Below are 19,284 nucleotides of genomic sequence, written 5' to 3' on the forward strand. Positions count from 1 at the left end.
AAGAAGGTTGTGGTAAGAACATCTCATCATGGACAATACAGAACTAAAGGTTGATACAATCTGCATCATATTCACAAGGGAATTCTTACCTCAGAGAATTGGTTTTCTCTGAAAAACAAATTAGGCTAAATTAATGATATTGAATATAGCCTACACTACACAATATCACCAAAAGGAGTTGAAAGATTAACCCATGTCAAAGGCACTTACATTAATATGAGAAGGAAAATGTTTGCAAATGATTTGTATCTATATCCACAGTAAAATGAGTCCTATATCGACATATCAGCTCAGCAAGGAAGAAGCCATTGCTCCAATAACGTCATAAAAAAGCCAGACTATGGTTTGCAACTGCACATGGGGACAAAGATCATACTTTTGGAGAAATATCCTCTTGTCTGATGAAAGAAAAATTGAACTGTTTGGCAATAATGACCATCGTTATGCACATGCGTCGAATACAACAGGTGTTACAATACAACCTTACCATGAAACACTTACTATCAACAATGCATTTTTTTTAATGTAAGAAAATATGTGCTACCTTTGTTAAATTTTTAAATAAATAACTCAATAATTAAAAATCCCAAAACGTTTTAAAAAGCAACACAATAAAATAACAATAGCGAGGCAATATAAAGGAGGACATTCAGGTAATATGTATATGTAGGAAGGTGTAAAGTGACTATTTATAGGTAATAAACAAAGAGTAGCAGCAGAATAAAAAAGGAGGTCAATGCAAATAGTCTGGTTAGCCATTTCATTAACTCTTCAGCAGTCTTATAGCTTGGGGGTAGAAGCTGTTAAGGAGCCTTTTGGACCTGGACTTGGCAATCCAGTACCACTTGCCATGCAGTAGCAGAGAGAACAGTTCATGATTTGGGTGGCTGGAGTCTTTGACAATTTTAAGGGCCTTCCTCTGACCCCGCCTGGTATAGATGTCCTGGATGGCAGGAATCTTGTCCCAAGTGATGTACTGGGCCGTACGCTCTAACCTCTGCGGTCGGATGCCGAGAAGTTGCCAAACCAAGCGGTGATCAATCAGTCAGGATGCTCTCTATGGTGCAGCTGTATAACTTTTTGAGGATCTGAGGACCCATGCCAAATCTTTTTGGTCTCCTGAGAGGGGACAGGCATTGACATGCCTTCTTCACGACTGTCTTGCTGTGTTTGGACCATGATAGTTTGTTAGTGATGTGGACACCAAGAAAGTTGAAGCTCTCGAACCCGCTCCACTACAGCCCTGTCGATGTGAATGGAGGGGGGGGTGCTGAGGAAGCGCTTGTTGTCTTGGCATCACACTGACAGGTCTCTGACCTCCTCCCTATAGGCTGTCTCATCATTGTCACCATTGTGATTTCGCAGATTACCTTGGCATTCTTGGGCACAGGGACTATGGTGGTCTGCTTGAACATGTTGTTATTACAGACTCGGTCAGGGAGAGGTTGAAAATGTCAGTGAAGACACTTGCCAGTTGGTCAGTGCATGTTCTCAGTATGCGTCCTGGAAATCCGTCTGGCCCTGCAGCCTTGTGAATGTTGACCTGTTTAAAGGTCTTACTCACATCAGCTATGGAGAGCGTGATCTCACAGTTGTCCGAAACAGCTGGCAATCTCATGCATGGTTCAGTGTTGCTTGCCTTGAAGAAAGCATAGAAGGGATTTAGCTCGTTTGGTAGGCCTTCGTCACTGGGCAGCTCACAGTTGGATTTCCCTTTGTAATCCGTAGAAGAATTGTTTGCAAGCCTGCTTTATCCGACGAGCATCAGAGCCAGTGTAGTTGGATTCAATCTTAGCCCTGTATTAATGCTTTGCCTGTTTGGTGGTTCGTCGGAGGGCATAGCGGGATTTCTTATAAGCATCCGGATTAGTGTCCCGCTCCTTGAAAGCGGCAGCTCTAGCTTTTTGCTCAGTGCGGATGTTGCCTGTAATCCATGGCTTCTGGTTGGCATATGTACAATCAGTTGAAGTCGGTGATTGACCTGTCACCTGTTGTGACCTGTTGCCACAAGAAAAGGGCAACCAGTGAAGAACAAACACCATTGTAAATACAACCCATATTTATGCTTATTCATTTTATCTTGTGTCCTTTAACTATTTGTACATTGTATATATATATAATATGACATTTGTAATGTCTTTACTGTTTTGAAACTTCTGTATGTGTAATGTTTACTGTTAATTTTTGTTGTTTTTCACTTTATATATATTCACTTTGTATGTTGTCTACCTCACTTGCTTTGGCAATGTTAACACATGTTTCCCATGCCAATAAAGCCCTTGAATTGAATTGAATTGAATTGATTGATGTGGTATACTTCACAATGCCATCAGATGAATCCCAAAACATATTCCAGTCTGTGCTAGAAAAACAGTCCTGTAGCTTAGCATGCGTGTCATCTGACCACTTCCGTATGGAGCGAGTCACTGGTAAATCCTGATTGAGTTTTTTTTTTTTGCTTGTTAGCAGGAATCAGGAGGATAGAATAATGGTCAGATTTGCCAAATGAAGGGCGAGGGAGTGATTTGTTCACATCTCTGTGTGTGGAATAAAGGTGGTCTAGAGATTTCTTTCCTCTGGTTGCACATTTGACATGCTGGTAGAAATGGGAAAAGTCCCCAGCCACTAGGAGCACCGTTTCTGGATTAGCATTCTCTTGTTTGCTTAATGCCTGCATCGGTTAGTGGTGGTAAATAGACAGCTACGAAAAATATAGATGATCTCTCTTGGTAAATAGTGTGGTCTACAGCTTGTCATGACATAATCTACCTCAGGCGAGCAAAACCTCTAGACTTCCTTAATATTAGAGATTGCGCACCAGTTGTTATTGACAAATAGACACAGACCACCATCTTACTGGAGGTTTATTGTTCTGTCTTGCCGATGCACAGAAAACCCAGCCAACTGTATATGATCCATGTCCTCGTTCAGCCATGACTCGGTGAAACATAAGATACGGATGGTAAAGCAGGATTATCCACTTGCAGACGAATTCTCACCAAGCATCAGGATCTGTGGCCCCTGTATCGGTCGTCTACTCTTCATGTGAATGACGGGGCTTTGGGCCTGGTCCGTGAAATGACGTAAATCTTTCTCCTTCAATTCATTAAGAAAAAATCTGATGTCCAGAAGCTCATTTCGGTCATAAGAGACAGTGGCAGAAACATTATGTAAAAAACAGGTCACAAAAAACACCCAGAATAGCACAATTGGTTAGGAACCCTGATTACACAAATAGAAAGGTATTTGTTATTTCTGTTAGAGAACAACACAACTCAGTCAGTAGAAAGATTCACAATTTCATAATCTGGCATATTATTGTTAAAACCCAGAACCTTAAAAGTTTATGGTGTACCATGGGATGCCCCGTTAACATCCCAAATAATGCTTACATGGTTATTCCCTTCATTAACTTCTAGAATGGTCTCTGCCACTTATGATTGCCTGCTGTCTGTTAAATGCTCTACATTGGGTGTCACTCTAGTATGGAACTGTGAAATGCAGAGATTGGGGCACAACCTAAACTGGGCGTTAACAGCAGCAAAAAAAGTTATCCTTAGTGGATTACCCCTACAATCCTCTTGCCTCAAACATGGTTATCATATTTTCAAGATATTGTTCGTATAGAGCGATCAGCGGCCATGATAAACAAAGCTCGGGTAAATACAATTGAGGTATGGGATGTATTAACCAAAACTATCAGATATCAGCACCTCTTGAACAAGCAATGGACCTACATGGTAAGGGAGTTGGGGGACAACATTTTCTGAGAATAATATAGAATATGTTTTATTGTAAGCTTGTAAATTTGTCTGAGAAAAGACAGGTAGTCAGCTAGAGATGGATGCTTACCCAGAACGCTTTCTGTGGAGCGTTGACCTCCTGGGCACATGCAAGAGAGATACTGTTTAATAACAGTTAACACACAACACAACTTATTACACTACTAAACTAAAATCATGTGGACTCTTTGGGGTGTCAGTTGTCAAAGTAGAACTAGAAGTCGAACCCAGTGCAAAGCAAAGTCATTGGATCTGATTATACAAAAATAAAGGTATCTAAATGGGTTGATTTAATTAGTGAAATATCAACATATTTTTTTAATCAGTGAGTAAAAACCTGGCTAAAATAAAGCTAGTCTATTTGTTTAGGTCCTATCTGCTAACTAGAGAAAGATGACCAACACACCTGATGAAGGATTCACTGCCGTGCTGGGGGTCAAAGGAGAGGTCAAACCTGGTGAGAGGAGATTACACAAGAACAAATGTAAATTAATTTAGTATCTAAGGTCATTCAATAAGCAGAAAGAGAGAAGGATACTACACATTTTCTACAAATCAGATGGACTAAAAGTACACAAATCTGAAATTACAAGCATGGGTCAATTCATAAATCGGATGGAGCTTTAGTGAATTATTGTAATCAAAAATATACATGTAAGTTAAAATTAGTGGATCTACTTACTGGTAGTTGGTGTCACTGTGGTGTCTCGGGTCAAAGTAGAAGTAACAGTCGAAACTAGAGGGAAGCAATATGATTACACAAGAATAAGGTGTTACATTAAAATGTTGTTAACTTAATTTTACAGGCCTGTAATCTAAACCATTGACTGTATAATTGGTATTTGCAGAGATGGTAATTTAGAGGGCCAACACACCTTCTGTAGGACTCACTGTCGTGCTGGGAGGCAAAGTAGATCTAGGACCTGGAGTCAAACCCATTGAGAAAACACATATGAATGAAATTAGTATTTTATTCAGGTGGTTGTTGTCCTTTTGAAATACCTTCATGACTTGTCTTTTCAAAGTGGGAAAAGTAGGACTATAAAATCACTACGGACAGATTGCTTCCTGCCCTGGTAGATTATATTTCTCCTCATTATAGAGATGATAAGACCAGTTCATAAAGTGATCAAGTCTTTCAGGACAGATAAGATGTTGATTGTTGTTGACAGCTTCCTAGAATAAGGTCACCATGTATCTAACAGCTGAAGCACAACAGAGCATAGATACAATCTAAACGCTGAACCAGTTCAACAAAGAAATTAAACTTCTCATCCTGGGACTCAACACCAGATCAGCCTGGGATCTGGCCCAGATTAAGACAGTGTGGAGATCCATATGTCAAAGTGCTATGCTCCAAAGAGCGGCAGGATAGCCTAGTGGTTAGAGCGTTGGACTAGTAACCGGAATGTTGCAGGTTCAAATCCCCGAGCTGACAAGGTACAAATCTGTCGTTATGCCCCTGAACAGGCAGTTAACCCACTGTTCCTAGGCCGTCATTGACAATAAGAATTTGTTTGTTCTTAACTGACTTGCCTAAAGGTTAAAAAAAAAAAATTACACACACAAAAAAAAGAGAGATCAAAAATGAGTGAGTGATTGAGTTAGTGGGGGGGGGTCAGAATTAATATAGTCATATTAAACTAATCAAAGGGTAGTCAGATCATGAAGACCTGTTGCATTGATAGATTCTTACTGTATAGATAATGACTCACCTGTAAAGCTGTACCCATCACTGCGTGGTGAGAGAGAGTTTGGTCCTGAGCTCACTCTGTAGTCACAGCTTACTTCCTTATGCCTTATGTAGACAATTGATCAGATCATTCTCATCCACAGAGAATTGACAGAACCAGCATTTGGAATCTTTGTGTTTCTTCTCCCTGATGTGTGCTCTTATGAGACACTTACTCTTCTCTCCAACATACAGGTTACAGGTGGTGTCATTACTGACAGAGCCAGGAATTAAACAGGTGATGATGAAGTTCTCATTCAGACTGACTGTAATATTTGGTTTCTGACCTGTTGGGAGAGGACAACAACTTAATGAAGTACAAGGCACACTATTCAGCATATAAAAATGTACCAAAGAGCCTTTAGTATTTAACAATACAAGTTCAAATCATGATGGTCATAAACATGACATGGACTAATGATTTGTATAACTATTTTGAATTCACTTGGGCTGTGATTTAAAAACATGAATTAAAATTAAATGATTTGTTCAAAATAACTTAGCAATAAATTAAGCATTTGCCCAATGAGCACAGACATCAGTTCCACACCTAGTTTTGATTGAGTTGTCAACTTATGTGAATTCAAAGTGAAATCAACAACATTTCATCCATATCATTGGATTTAGGTTCAAGTTGGGTGATAAAAAGACCAACATTCCCAAAATGATTTTGGCAAATCCAATACATTTTCCACGTTGATTTAGTGTCATCAGAAGGGGAAACTATTTTTTGTTGAAAAGACGTATAAACAACGTTTATTCAACCAGTTTTTGCCCACACTAATAAGTCTGCACTTAAAAAATGTACATATAATACATATTTCTGTATTTGTTTATGTAAGTATCTTACCTGTAATTATGTATTTATCACTGCGGGGAGACAGAGAGTGTGATCCTGTGTTCACTCTATAGTCACAGCTCACATCTCTCTCCAACTGCAGATGCCTGAACAGATCATTCTTAGTAACACTGAAGGTACAGAATAGTTTGGATGATGCTGCGTTAAATCTCCTCACCCAAGCCTCTTTGTAGGCCTGAGGCTGGTCTCCAGTGTACAGGTTACAGCTATGACCATCACTGACAGACTCAGGAAGTACACAGGCAATAGTGATGTCATGAGAAGATTCGTCATTGACACTAATGTCTGGTTTCTGCAGTTTACCTGTGAGGAGAACACATCAATAACTGTCCATACTGTAGGTTAATGAGAATACACACCTCTTTCTGTACCAGATAACGAAAAGAGTAAGAACTAAATAGTCTGTATATGTTAGCATGACATTACATATTCCAATCTCATTACAGTGAGCCAATCAGATCAGTGTATTCATATTAATAATACTATTTTACCAAGAATAGTGATAGGCGCAGGATGACTGTGCATCGATGGATAGTGAGTCTCTATTGTGAAAAAACATCTCATACCATGATTATTATAATATTTTTACTGGGTAACTAAAAACTCATAATAATGATACTGACCTTGGGCTTTGATGGATTGGAACGTATCTAGAAATGATCAAATAGATTATCATCCTCTGTCTTTCAAAAATTATGTTTTAACAGGAGACACCTGAACACTTCACACAAGTTGGTAAAGTAGCGTAATCTACTGTAATGCATTAATGGGGATCAAGCAGTAGTCATTCTTATCTGAACAAATTGTAAAATAATGATAGAGAGAAATAAATAAATAAGATGATTAATGGAATAAGATACAAGACACTCATCATAGCCATGAGATTCAGAAATATCAAGAGTTCCTAAAGTAAAAGAGTAAAAAGTAAAAGACAAAAAGAGGGGAGAGAAGAAGAGGAATATCCTGTAGAACAAACAGATGATGAAACTGTAGAAATGTAGAAATAACTCACCAAAAAGGAGGATGACCAAGAACAGATGACCAGCCATATCAGGGATGAACAATGCCATTTGTCAGACAGCTACATACTGTTAGTCTGACTTCACAGTAAGGTGTGTGACTGAGTCAGAGGATTGTTTAAATAGGGAAGTAGATATGGAGCTTGTTCACTACAAAACCACAAGGAGCAGAAACCTTAACACAAGTCTCATACAGCAAGTGTGAGCTAATGTTGCAGGGGTAAGGGTATCTGAACAATCAGAATCATTTATCGGTCATACACTCCCCTCCATATGCATTTGGACAGTGAAGCTAAAAAAATGTATATATGGCTCTATACTCCAGTATTTTAGATTTAAGATACAATGTTTTATATAAGGCGACAGTACAGAATTTCCCCTTTATTTGAGGGTATTTTCATAAAGTACTCAAACCCCTTGACTTATCACACATTATGTTTTGTTACAGCCTGAATTCAAAATGTACTAAATAAATAAACAATCTCACCAATCTACACACAATACCCCATTATGACAAAGTGAAAACTTGTTTTTTGTAATTTTTTGCTACATTTCTGAAAATGAAATACAGAAATATTTCATTTAGATAAGTCTTTACACCACTGAGTCAATACTTTGTATTAGCACCTTTGGCAGCGATTACAGCTGTGAGTCTTTCTGCGTCTCTAAGTCTCTAAGAGCTTTCAACACCTGGATTGTGCAACATTCGCCCATTATTCTTATCAAATTTCTTCAAGCTCTGTCCAATTGGTTGTTGATCATTGCTAGACAACCATTTTCAGGTCTTGCCATAGATTTTCAAGTAGATTCCAGTCAAAACTGTAACTCTGCCACTCAGGAACATTCACTGTATTCTTGGTAAGCAACTCCAGTGTATATTTAGCCTTGTGTTTTAGGTTATTATCCTGCTGAAAGGTGAATTCATCTCCTAGTGTCTGGTGGAAAGCAGACTCGACCAGGTTTTCCTCTAGTACTTTGCCTGTGTTTAGCTCCATTATATGTATTTTCTATCCTGAAAATCTCCCCAGTCCCTTAATGATTACAAGTATACCCATAACAAGATGCAGCCACCACTGTGCATGAAAATATGGAGAATGGTACTCAGTAATGTGTTGTATCCTATTTGCCCCAAACATAACATTTTGTATTCAGGACAAAAAGTGAATTGCTTTGCCACAGTTTTTGCAGTTTTACTTTAGTTCCTTTGCTGTAAACAGGTAGAAGTTTCCTTCTTTTCACTCCGTCATTTAGGTTAGTTTGGTAGATTAACTACAATGTTGTTGATCCATCCTCACTTTTCTCCTATCACAGCCATTAAACTCTGTAACTGTTTTAAAGTCACCATTGGCCTCATAGTGAAATCTCTGAGTGGGTTTTTTCCTCTCCGGCAACTAAGTTAGGAATGATGGCAGTATCTTTGTTGTGAGTGGGTATATTGATACACCATCCAATGTGTAATTAATAACTTCACCTTGCTCAAAGGGATATTCAATGTCTGCTTTTTTTAAAAGTATTTTATAGTACTTTATAATAGTTTCCTTCTTTGTGAGACATTAGACAACCTCCCTGTTTTTTTTGGTTGAATCTGTGCTTGAAATTCACTACGCGACTGACCGACTTTACAGATAATTGTATGTGTGGGGTACAGAGATGAGGTAGTCATTAAAAATCATGTTAAACACTATTATTGCACACAGAGTGAGTCCATGCAATGTATTATTCAACTTATTTTGGATTTCCATAACAAAGTATTTGAATACTTATTGACACTTTTTTTTCTTTTTTCTTTTACATAATTCCACTTTGACATTATGTGGTATTGTGTGTAGGCCAGGGACATAAAAACATCTACATTTCATACATTTTAAATTCAGGCTGTAACATAACAACATTTGGAAAAAGTCAAGGGGTGTGAATACTTTCTGAAGGTATTGTATGTTTTACAATTTAGAAAAAAAACACTTTATGTATATAGTCCCCCCAATTCAAGAAGTCATAAGTATTTGGACAAATTAATTTATAGTGTATTAAAGTAGTCAAGCATGATGTATTTTGGTCCTATATTCTTTGCACCCAATAAATGCATCAAGCTTGTGACTCAACAAACTTGAGTTTGTATACATTTGCAGTTTGTTTTGGTTGTGTTTTGGATTATGTTTTGCCCAATAGGAAATTAATTGTATCCAACTGTTATGGAAGAAGGTATCAAACAGTCAACATAATATACTTAAATACAGTAGATTTAGCCTTTACTAGGGAGAAGAAATAAGAAAAATGCTCAAAGGGGAGTATGCCCCGGACCCCTCCAAAATCCCCAAAATAGAAATATTAACACAGTAACAGATATTATGGATAGACATGTAACAGAAATCAGTTGTCCATGTGTAATACAGTAGAAATATTACCTGTTAACCAACTTATTTACAGTAACTGGATGAGTGATAATAAAGGATGTCGTGTGAGAAAGAATGTATTTGTGTGAGATGTGTGAGACAGATACAGAAAGCCAGAGGTGTAGTTTCAGTGTGTATGCAGACTGTACAACCCATCCGGCTGGGCTGAGGTTGCTGGTCTGTCGGGGATTGAGCTGTATACGTGGTACGTATCAGACTAGAGAAAAAAAAACAGATTCAGTTTAGGGCTTTGAATCTACAGTACAGTAAATGTAATTCATAAGGGGTATTTTATGAGGATGTAAGACCAATCTTAAACTGAAAGTCAAAACACAGTGAGAGAAAGAGAGATACTTTTATCCTCGAGTCAGTCTGCCTGTGAAAACAATGCTATATATAATTATAATAATATAACAATATAATATAATACAATGAATAGGACATTTGTGCTGTACTTACATGTTTATTTGCAAATGCCTGTGAATCCACATCAACAGGACCTGCACATCACAGAGAGAGACAATTCCATGAGTAAGAGGTTGTGTATGTATGTATGAGTGTGTGTTTGAGGTGGGATCATGTGTATATTACATGTCATGTGTGTTACTTAGTCGAGTTTGCCCTATTCCATTAGTAACAGCCAAACAGAAGTGCAAGTAACAAGGCTTGATGTAATTTCACACTTCTCCCCATGTCTCAAACCCCCCTGCAGATCTACAGCTCTATTCTCACGCTGCTGATGCTCTGACACATTCATTTCTGTATTAAGTGTTATATATGCGTTTTGATAAGGTTGATAATGTTAGGCCCAAAGTTTAAGCATGTACAGCAGCTGTGCACTTGCAGATGGTCCGGAGATCTGAGGGACAAACCTCAGGGCATGAACGTGGACAGTACAGAAGTGATCTGAGAATCGATTCCAGCATCTCCTGAATCCACCTGTAGTGGAGAAAGAGGGAGAAGATGAGAGAGAAAATAGAGACTTTTTATCCTCCAGTCTAAAAACTGTCTGTCTATTCTATTCTCTAACTCGTGACATGAACGGCACCCTCCTTTGTATCACAGGAAGTATTTGTCGGATTTGTGTCATTCTGAGGTCTACACATGTCCAATGCAATCAAAAATAGTTTATACGACTAAACTCTGTACCTACTTAGGAACACATTTACAAGGTTTAACGTGAATTAATGTATTAAGAAATTATTTCTTGGTGAAGAACATCGTATTTGGTAATAAATACAAATACAAATCAATAATAAATCCATCTTTATATGGTAATTATAAATATTACCATATAAATACAGCTTTTAGTTTGATACTTTGAACATTCATATGTTGAAGCACTACTAATGTAACTTTAAGGTCTTGATCCTCAGATCAGACAGTCAGAGGGCAGAGGATGCTGGTGAGAGGAGTTATAGGAGGACGGGCTCATTGTAATTGTTGAAATGGAATTAATGGAATGGAGTCAAACATGTAGTTTCAATGTGTTTGACTCCGTCCCATTAATTCCATTCCAGCCTTTACAATGAGCCTGTCCGTCTATAACTCATCCCACCAGCCTCCTCTGTCAGAGGGGTACATGTGTACAGATTCCACTGTAATGTAGAATAATCACCATGACTCCGCTGCTCACCGCTCCCATAGACACCAAATCATCTACAACAGAAACACAATGAAAATGGGATTACAGTGTTTGTACATGCGTGTATATAGTTCTGTAAGTTGTATGTGTGTGTATGTTTGATGTATTTTGTTTTGGAACATACATTGTCTGTGATCATCCTGTCTGGATGTAGGTCTGTACAACATAAAAGTATATAAGAAGGTTGTGGTAAGAACATCTCATCATGGACAATACAGAACTAAAGGTTGATACAATCTGCATCATATTCACAAGGGAATTCTTACCTCAGAGAATTGGTTTTCTCTGAAAAACAAATGCGGTTAAATGAATTAAATTGAATATAGTCTAACCTATACAATATGATCAAAATGAGTAAATGTTGAAATGATTTGTTTTGCAGAATCAAATGTACTCACTGGTCCTCCTGCAGAAACAGACAGCTGTCAATCCTACCAGGAACACGCCCACTCCAGAAGCCACACCCAATGCTGAGAGGTCATTAGCTCTTGTTCTTCTAAGAAAATGTGCACAGCTCTGTTTTCATGTGTGAGAAAAGACAGCTAGAAAAAGATTCTTACCCAGAATGCTTTCTTGACTGTTTGATTCCACTTCACTTTCTGTGGAGCTTTGACCTCCTGGTCACATGCAAGAGAGAAGGACAGTTAACAAAGAGAAGGACAGTTAACAAAGTTATGTAAATATTTCTAAGGAGACAAATTGTTTGATTAATTCTAAAGCTTTGACTGAATTTACATTTGGCTATATTTGCAAAATTGGTCTATGCTTTAATAGACAAAAATATTTAGCAAATTCAATTAAACCTATTGGTTAAACGTACTTTCAGTTGGACTCGCCTGGGTGTCAGTGGTCAAAGTACAGCAAACAGTCGACCCTGATGCAAAGCAAATCATTGGATCTGATTATACGAAAATACATCTAAATGGGTTGATTTTAATCAATCAAATATCAACCTCTTTTTGTAATGAGGCAAATTTGTGATGTGGAAAAACAAAACATGGAGAAGATAAAGCTACTCTATTTGTTTTACTTATATTTGCTAACTAGATAAAGATGATTAGGAGAACTGATGAAGGATTCACTGCCCTGCTAGGAGTCAAAGGGGAGGTCAAACCTGGTAAGAAGATATTACTCATATTACACAAGAACAAATGAAAGTTCATGTAATATCTAAGGTCTTTCAATAAGCATGAAGAGAGAAGTACACTACACATTACCTACAAATCAGATGGACTAAAAGTGGTTAAAAATCTGGACTGAAATTACAAGCAGCTATGAATATATTTATTAGTTAACCGGTCAGAGCTTTAGTGAATGAATGTAAACAAAGATATTGTATTTGCAAACTAAGTTAAAATTGGTGGATCTACTTACTGGTAGTTGGTGTCAGTGTGGTGTCTGGAGTAAAAGTGCAAGTAACAGTTGAAACTAGTGGGAAGCAATATGATTACACAAGAATAAGGTTTTACATTCACATTTGGGTCACTTAATTTTACAGGCCCGTAATCTAAACTCTTGACTGTATAATTACTATTTGCAGAGATGGTCATTTAGAGGCCCAACACACCTTCTGTAGGACTCACTGTCGTGCTGGGCGGCAAAGTAGATCTAGGACCTGGAGTTAAACTCACTGAGAAAACACATATTAATGAAATTAGCATTTTATTCATGATCGTATTAATGATCATCATGGTGTTGTTGGCCTTTTGAAATACCTTCATGACTTGTCTATTCAAAGTGGGAAAAGTAGGACTATAAAATCACTACAGACAGATTGCTTCCTGCCCTGGTAGATTATATTTCTCCTCATTATAGAGATGATGAGACCAATTCATAAGGTGATCAAGTCTTTCAGGACAGATAAGGTGTTGATTGTTGTTGACAGCTTCCTAGAATAAAGTCACCATGTTATCTAACAGCAGAAGCCTAACAGCGTATAGATACGATCTCAACACTCGACTAGATGAACACAGACATTATAATACTTCTGCTGATGATCCCAGACGTTGGTGTTGAGGCTGGTGTCATATCTATAGAACAGCTTAATTATCTAACAGAACAGCGTCATTTACACATTAACACAACTATTCTTATTGCTGAAACTTGTGTTATAAAATAACTGCAGTGACACCTTAAAAGCACAAATGTGTAGTCTACCTGCTATAGAACGTGTCTGTATAGTTGTTGGATCGCTGATGTGAACTCCCACCAGATCTGAAATCATTTGGGATTGAAATGTGGTATTTAGTTTGTTGGTCAGAATTAATATAGTCATACTAAGAAGATGCTAAAATCAAACTGAGTCAGATCATGAAGACCTGCAGCACTGATAGATTTGTTTAGATAATGACTCACGTGTAAAGCTGTACCCATCACTGCGTGGAGAGAGAGAGTTTGGTCCTGAGCTCACTCTGTAGTCACAGCTCACCTCCTTACGCCTCACTGACTGTAGACGACTGATCAGATCACTATGTTTTGGAGTGAATTGACAGAACTGCTGTCTGGATGCTGAGGTGGCTTTTCTCTTCTTGATCGGTGCTGTGAAGGATGGCTGACTCTCTTCTCCAACATACAGGTTACAGGTGGTGTCAGGACTTAAGGATCCATGAATCAAACAGATGATGGTGAAGTCCTCATCAATATTGACTGTAATGTCTGGTTTTGGATCTGTTAGGAAAGGACAGAGACTCATTTTTTGCATTACTGTATTTGAATGTAATGTATATGTCACAAGTGACACTGACTCTTACTAAACTATAGCCTGCCATTCTCTTTATATTACGTATCAGCATGTCTTATTTGATATCATTCCTATTTATGAGTGCCATTTTAATTTATCTTTATTTAACTAGGCAAGTCTGTTAAGAAAGAAATTCTTATTTTCAATGACGGCCTAGGAACAGTGGGTTTAACTGCCTGTTCAGGGGCAGACAGATTTGTACCTTGTCAGCTGGGGGATTTGAACTTGCAACCTTTAGGTTACTAGTCCAACGCTCTAACCACAAGGCTACCCTGCCGCCCCTGCAGTGGTGCTGTGTGCTGTGTGATTTTCAACTATTGCCTTTCTCTTAATTCCTTAACATTCTCACATGTGAAATCAAATTGAATCAAATTGAATCGCATGGACAATTTTGCTTGCTTGTATGGTGTGCAGTCATTCCACAGATCTCCCTGTCCCTGCTCGGGAGGAAGAGCCGAACCCTGTTCGGGTAGAGCCAAACTAATCCTGCTCGGGTAGAAACGAATGAACAAACCCTGCTCGGAAGGACGCGAATGAACATTGGCCACCGATCGGGAATGAACTGCTGTGTTAGTTTGGCCCGTTGCTTCAAGTTAGCCTACAGCCCTAAATCCCAGCCTATTTATACATTTCTAATAGGACCGTAGTGATACTGTGTATTACTGAGCTGAACCTTTGATTGTACTTTGGCCTCTCTGTGGTTGTTTGCCGTGGGATCTTAGAACGCTACTTTTGACATTTACATTTCAAATATTAAATTGTCTTCACAACAACTATTTTGAAATGACATTGGATGAGATTGTGACTTAAACAGAATCATTCAAGACAATCTGAATATAACATTTCTTACAAAGAATAGTAAGAAAGACAGAACCACTGTGCATCGATGGATAGTAAGTTTCTACTGTGTAAAAACATCTCAGTTTGATCTCAGCAGATTAACTTTGACCTGCCAATGAGAGCAGCTCAGTCCCCGTGAGTGACTTTGTACAGGGTGAGTGTTTAAGATTTTTCACCTCTGTGTAGAAGTAACACTGAGACACAGAGACAGATGGAGGAGTCTGACAGCTCAGCTGAACTGAGTCTCTCTCTCTGATGGCTGTAGAACTGACTGTCAGCCTGGGAGGAGGTGGGTCTCGTTGAACGTTGCATTTAAAAAACATTACAGGTAATCCATACATACTAACAGTATGGAAAATCCATTAATAAAATGTTCAACTATGTCAGCATTTATGTTTGTATAAAGTACAGTAAATAATATCATTATGTGAAATGAAGACGTTTTAGAAATACGACAGAAGATCTCATTTTCAGAACGAGCATAATTAATACGGTATAACAGTGAAGTGTATCATTGTTTAAACCACCTACTTACCCTGAACAGTGACTGAGACAGGGTCACTAAAAGGAGATGTGTGAGACTTCCATACAGTGTAGTAACACGTCACTTTGACCACAGCTGGAAATGTTGGACCAGACCTCTTGAGCAGCTCAGTTCCTGTTATTGTCTGAGTACACAATGAGTCTGGAAGATTCGTCCCCCCCTCTATGTTGAAGTAACAGTGAGACACAGGCAGAGATGGAGGAGTCTCACAACTCAGCTGAACTGATTCTGTTTCTCTGTCGGGCTGTATCACCGCCTGGTACGGCAACTGCTCTGCCCCCCAACTGTAAAGTTCTCCAGAGGGTAGTGAGGTCTGCACAACGCATCACCGGGGGCAAACTACCTGCCTTCCAGGACACCTATACCACCCGATGTCACAGGAAGGCCATAAAGATCATCAAGGACAACAACCACCCGAGCCACTGCCTGTTCACCCCCCTATCATTCAGAAGGCGAGGTCAGTACAGGTGCATCAAAGCAGGGACCGAGAGACTGAAAACAGCTTCTATCTCAAGGCCATCAGACTGTTAAACAGCCACCACTAACATTGAGTGGCTGCTGCCAACATACTGACTCAACACCAGCCACTTAAATAATGGAAAATTGATGTAAAAAATGTATCACTAGCCACTTTAAACAATGCCACTTAATATAATGTTTACATACCCTACATTACTCATCTCATATGTATATACTGTACTCTATAACCCTACATTACTCATCTCATATGTATGTACTGTACTCGATACCATCTACTGCATCTTGCCTATGCCGTTCTGTACCATCAGTCATTCATATAGCTTTATGTACATATTCTTTATCCCTTTACACTTGTGTGTATAAGGGAGTAGTTTTGGAATTGTTAGTTAGATTACTCGTTGGTTATTACTGCATTGTCGGAACTAGAAGCACAAGCATTTCGCTACACTCGCATTAACATCTGCTAACCATGTCTATGTGACAAATAAAATGTGATACTTTCCAGTGTACGACACACTGACGTCACGTACAGATGCGCGTGACTCTTGGCTGCAGTAAGAAAGCCACGCCATCTGCTCACATTCAACATAGTCTAGATTTACATTTTTATTATTCTAAACAAAATAACTTTTGGGGGCTCTCCTACGCTTACAATGATGTGTTGATTCTTGCTTGAACAGTCACTAAGATTATATTTTGGTTGTGATTTTTGTAAAATAACTATTTTGGATGCATCAAGTCGTTAGCTAGAATGCTAAACACTCACTGACATGGCCATAGGCTGCAGCCAAAGATAGCCAAAGAGACATTTACTGGTTGAAGTTGAAGTTATTTTTAAGTATAATGCATTTGATTTACAATGATGACACAAACATTATATTAAGCAGGACTTTCATACGACCCTTAAATTCCAATTATATTCCAAAAGTAGTGTGAAATTCACTCATGGGCAACATGTAAATAGAGGCTTTATTTTGTTGGCGTTCCGTTCTGTCACCATAGTGGATTGAGCAGTCAAATGGAATGGCGAATAGACCATTTTTTTGTATTTGTAAAAGTTGCCGCACGAGGGCGATGGTCTATTTACTATTCCATTTCACTGCTCAATCTACTATCTCAATAGCCCAGCCAGGCAATTTATTATCTTGATCTCCACTGTAAAAAGCATTTAGATATTATATCCCATATATTTTAGACTGGCATTTGGTTTTCAACAGCGGAGATTTGTATTAATCTTGCTGTCTGTCTCATTCCACAGGGATGCTGACCCATGTTGACTCCAATCCTTCCCACAGTTGTGTCAAGTTGGCAGGATGTCCTTAGGGTGGTGGACCATTCTTGATACACACAGGAAACTGTTGAGCGTGAAAAACCCAGCACTGATGCAGTTCTGGCACCTTCTACCATACCCGGTTCAAAGGCACTTAAATATTGTGTCTTGCCCTTTCCCCCTCTGAATGGCACACATACACAATCCATGTCTTTAAACTGTCTCCTCCCCTTCATCTATTTACTGATTTAAGTGGCTTTAACAAGTGACATCAATAAGGGATCATAGCTTTCATCTGGATTTGCCTGATCAGTCTATGCCATGTTATGTTTTGTATAGCCAGTGTATACAGCATCTCATGGAAGGATGAAATCATATGAATAAATTAATCAAAATAACGTTATTATTGAAAATATGTCAATCATTATTTGAATATTTTGGTAACCCGTTGTTTTGTCTGGTAGTCCAAAGAGTTACATATTGCAGCTTTAAATTCATAATAATGATACTGACCTTTGGCTTTGAGGTACTGGAAGGTATCTAGACATAACAAAATGGGTCATTATCATGGTCTTTTTGCCATTATGAAAAATAAGAAAACATGAGATGGAATCACTTTACACAAGCTGGCGAAGCAGAACAGTCTGTAATGCATTCACAGCCATGTTATCAAGCAGTGGTCATTCTTATCTGTACAAAATGTAAAATAATGACAGAGAAATATAAACCAATAGGATGATCAATGGAATAAGACACACTTATTATAACCATAACATGCTGAAATATTAAGAGTTCCTGAAGTAAAAGACTAAAAGAGGGGAAAGAATAATGGAATATCCTGCAGCACAAACATGATGGAACGGAGAAATAACTCACCGAAAAGGAGGATGAGCAAAAACAGACGACCAGCCATATCAGGGATGAACAATGTCATTTTTTAGACAGCTACATACATACTGTTAGTCTGACTTTACAGAAGATGGTGGCAGTGACTGGGACAAAGATGAAATGTTTCAATAGAAAAGCAGATGTGGAGCTTGTTCAGAGGAAAACGTCTCATACACAGGAAAACCACAGACGTCTCATATGGCAACTGTGGGCTAATGTCATGTTGCAGAGGACAAGGAGGCTGAACACTCAGAATAATTTATCGGTAATTATTTTTAGGTTCTAAAGCTACCTGTCTTCAACCAATTGTATTTTGTATCACTATTGCAGGCAATTCCATTTCAAAACCAACAAACTAACTTGTCTTTCGGAGAAAAATATTTATCTTCGACTTTTTGTTTAAAGTTTTTAACAGCTGCACAATGTTTAACTACAAAAACCCTGCAAGGGTTTTCATATTTCATTTGTTTGGTGAGTCACGTTTAATAAAGACACCTGAAACCCCACCTCTTTAAGGAATACCTAGGATAGGATAAAGTAATCCTTCTCACCCCCCCTTAAAAGATTTAAATGCACTATTGTGAAGTGGCTGCTCCACTGGATGTCATAAGGTGAATGCACCAATTTGTAAGTCGCTCTGGATAAGAGCGTCTGCTAAATGACTTAAATGTCAAATGTAAATGTAATAATATGCCAGAGCAGTGACGGTAAACTGATAAACGCAGTAAAGGAAAGGAAAGGATGAAAGGAAGGAACGGAGGAGAGAAGAAAAAGCGAGTTCACACTACTCGGACTGATCAGTTTACCTTTAATGCTCTGACTGGTACCTACATTTCAGCGCCAGTTCAGATAAACCGCGTGCTTTGCTTGAAGTGCATAACATTGAACGTGTGTAGGCTGAGAATGCAATTGCTGTTTTTAAATGAACGTTTTTATATAGCCTAACTTTGATATTAACCGTTTGATCATGACACCTTAAGAAAGCAGCAGCTTTGGTCAGATTACGGTTGATACATTTGTCAATTTCATTGTTAGAATCCAGTAAAGCGCCTGCTGTGGCACGAAAAACTCCTCTTCATCCACCCACGATGG

At 38.5% G+C, this 19,284-nt stretch overlaps 3 protein-coding genes and 1 long non-coding RNA gene across 7 annotated transcripts in view; all 4 read right to left on the minus strand.

The window, feature by feature from the left end:
- Positions 1 to 19,284, minus strand: part of LOC115142707 (mucin-2-like) — a 67,153-nt gene that overhangs the window by 3,390 nt on the left and 44,479 nt on the right. The window contains exon 19 of the mRNA XM_065001689.1: positions 11,697 to 11,715. Within this exon, the coding sequence (XP_064857761.1) occupies positions 11,697 to 11,715 (19 nt within the window). The remainder of the gene's footprint in view (positions 1 to 11,696; positions 11,716 to 19,284) is intronic.
- On the minus strand, positions 117 to 4,475 carry LOC115123706 (uncharacterized). Its single transcript, XR_010458800.1, has 4 exons — positions 4,465 to 4,475; positions 4,189 to 4,236; positions 3,853 to 3,882; positions 117 to 3,096 (listed from the first exon to the last, which is right to left on the minus strand). It is a non-coding gene; the product is annotated as an uncharacterized LOC115123706 (long non-coding RNA).
- LOC115119568 (uncharacterized) lies at positions 5,496 to 10,291 on the minus strand. 3 transcript variants are annotated; one of them, XM_065001720.1, is made up of 7 exons: positions 10,245 to 10,291; positions 7,386 to 10,002; positions 6,997 to 7,023; positions 6,865 to 6,915; positions 6,365 to 6,676; positions 5,691 to 5,801; positions 5,496 to 5,580 (listed from the first exon to the last, which is right to left on the minus strand). In XM_065001720.1, the coding sequence occupies exons 2-7, from the start codon at positions 7,441 to 7,443 to the stop codon at positions 5,567 to 5,569; spliced, it is 573 nt and encodes a 190-aa protein (XP_064857792.1). In that variant the 5' UTR covers positions 7,444 to 10,002; positions 10,245 to 10,291; the 3' UTR covers positions 5,496 to 5,566. The 3 variants fall into 3 exon arrangements, with proteins under 3 accessions (XP_064857792.1, XP_064857790.1, XP_064857791.1); XM_065001718.1 differs by having other exon boundaries at positions 5,504 to 5,801; XM_065001719.1 differs by lacking the exon at positions 6,865 to 6,915 and having other exon boundaries at positions 5,504 to 5,801.
- On the minus strand, positions 11,829 to 18,734 carry LOC135560209 (uncharacterized). 2 transcript variants are annotated; one of them, XM_065001716.1, is made up of 9 exons: positions 18,181 to 18,734; positions 17,818 to 17,844; positions 13,786 to 14,097; positions 13,588 to 13,644; positions 12,998 to 13,060; positions 12,805 to 12,858; positions 12,251 to 12,304; positions 11,991 to 12,047; positions 11,829 to 11,926 (listed from the first exon to the last, which is right to left on the minus strand). In XM_065001716.1, exons 1-9 carry the CDS (start codon positions 18,236 to 18,238, stop codon positions 11,862 to 11,864), a joined length of 747 nt encoding a protein of 248 aa, XP_064857788.1. In that variant the 5' UTR covers positions 18,239 to 18,734; the 3' UTR covers positions 11,829 to 11,861. The 2 variants fall into 2 exon arrangements, with proteins under 2 accessions (XP_064857788.1, XP_064857789.1); XM_065001717.1 differs by having other exon boundaries at positions 11,829 to 11,946.

Source organism: Oncorhynchus nerka, linkage group LG15 (assembly GCF_034236695.1).
Source record: "Oncorhynchus nerka isolate Pitt River linkage group LG15, Oner_Uvic_2.0, whole genome shotgun sequence".
NCBI lineage: Eukaryota > Metazoa > Chordata > Actinopteri > Salmoniformes > Salmonidae > Oncorhynchus > Oncorhynchus nerka.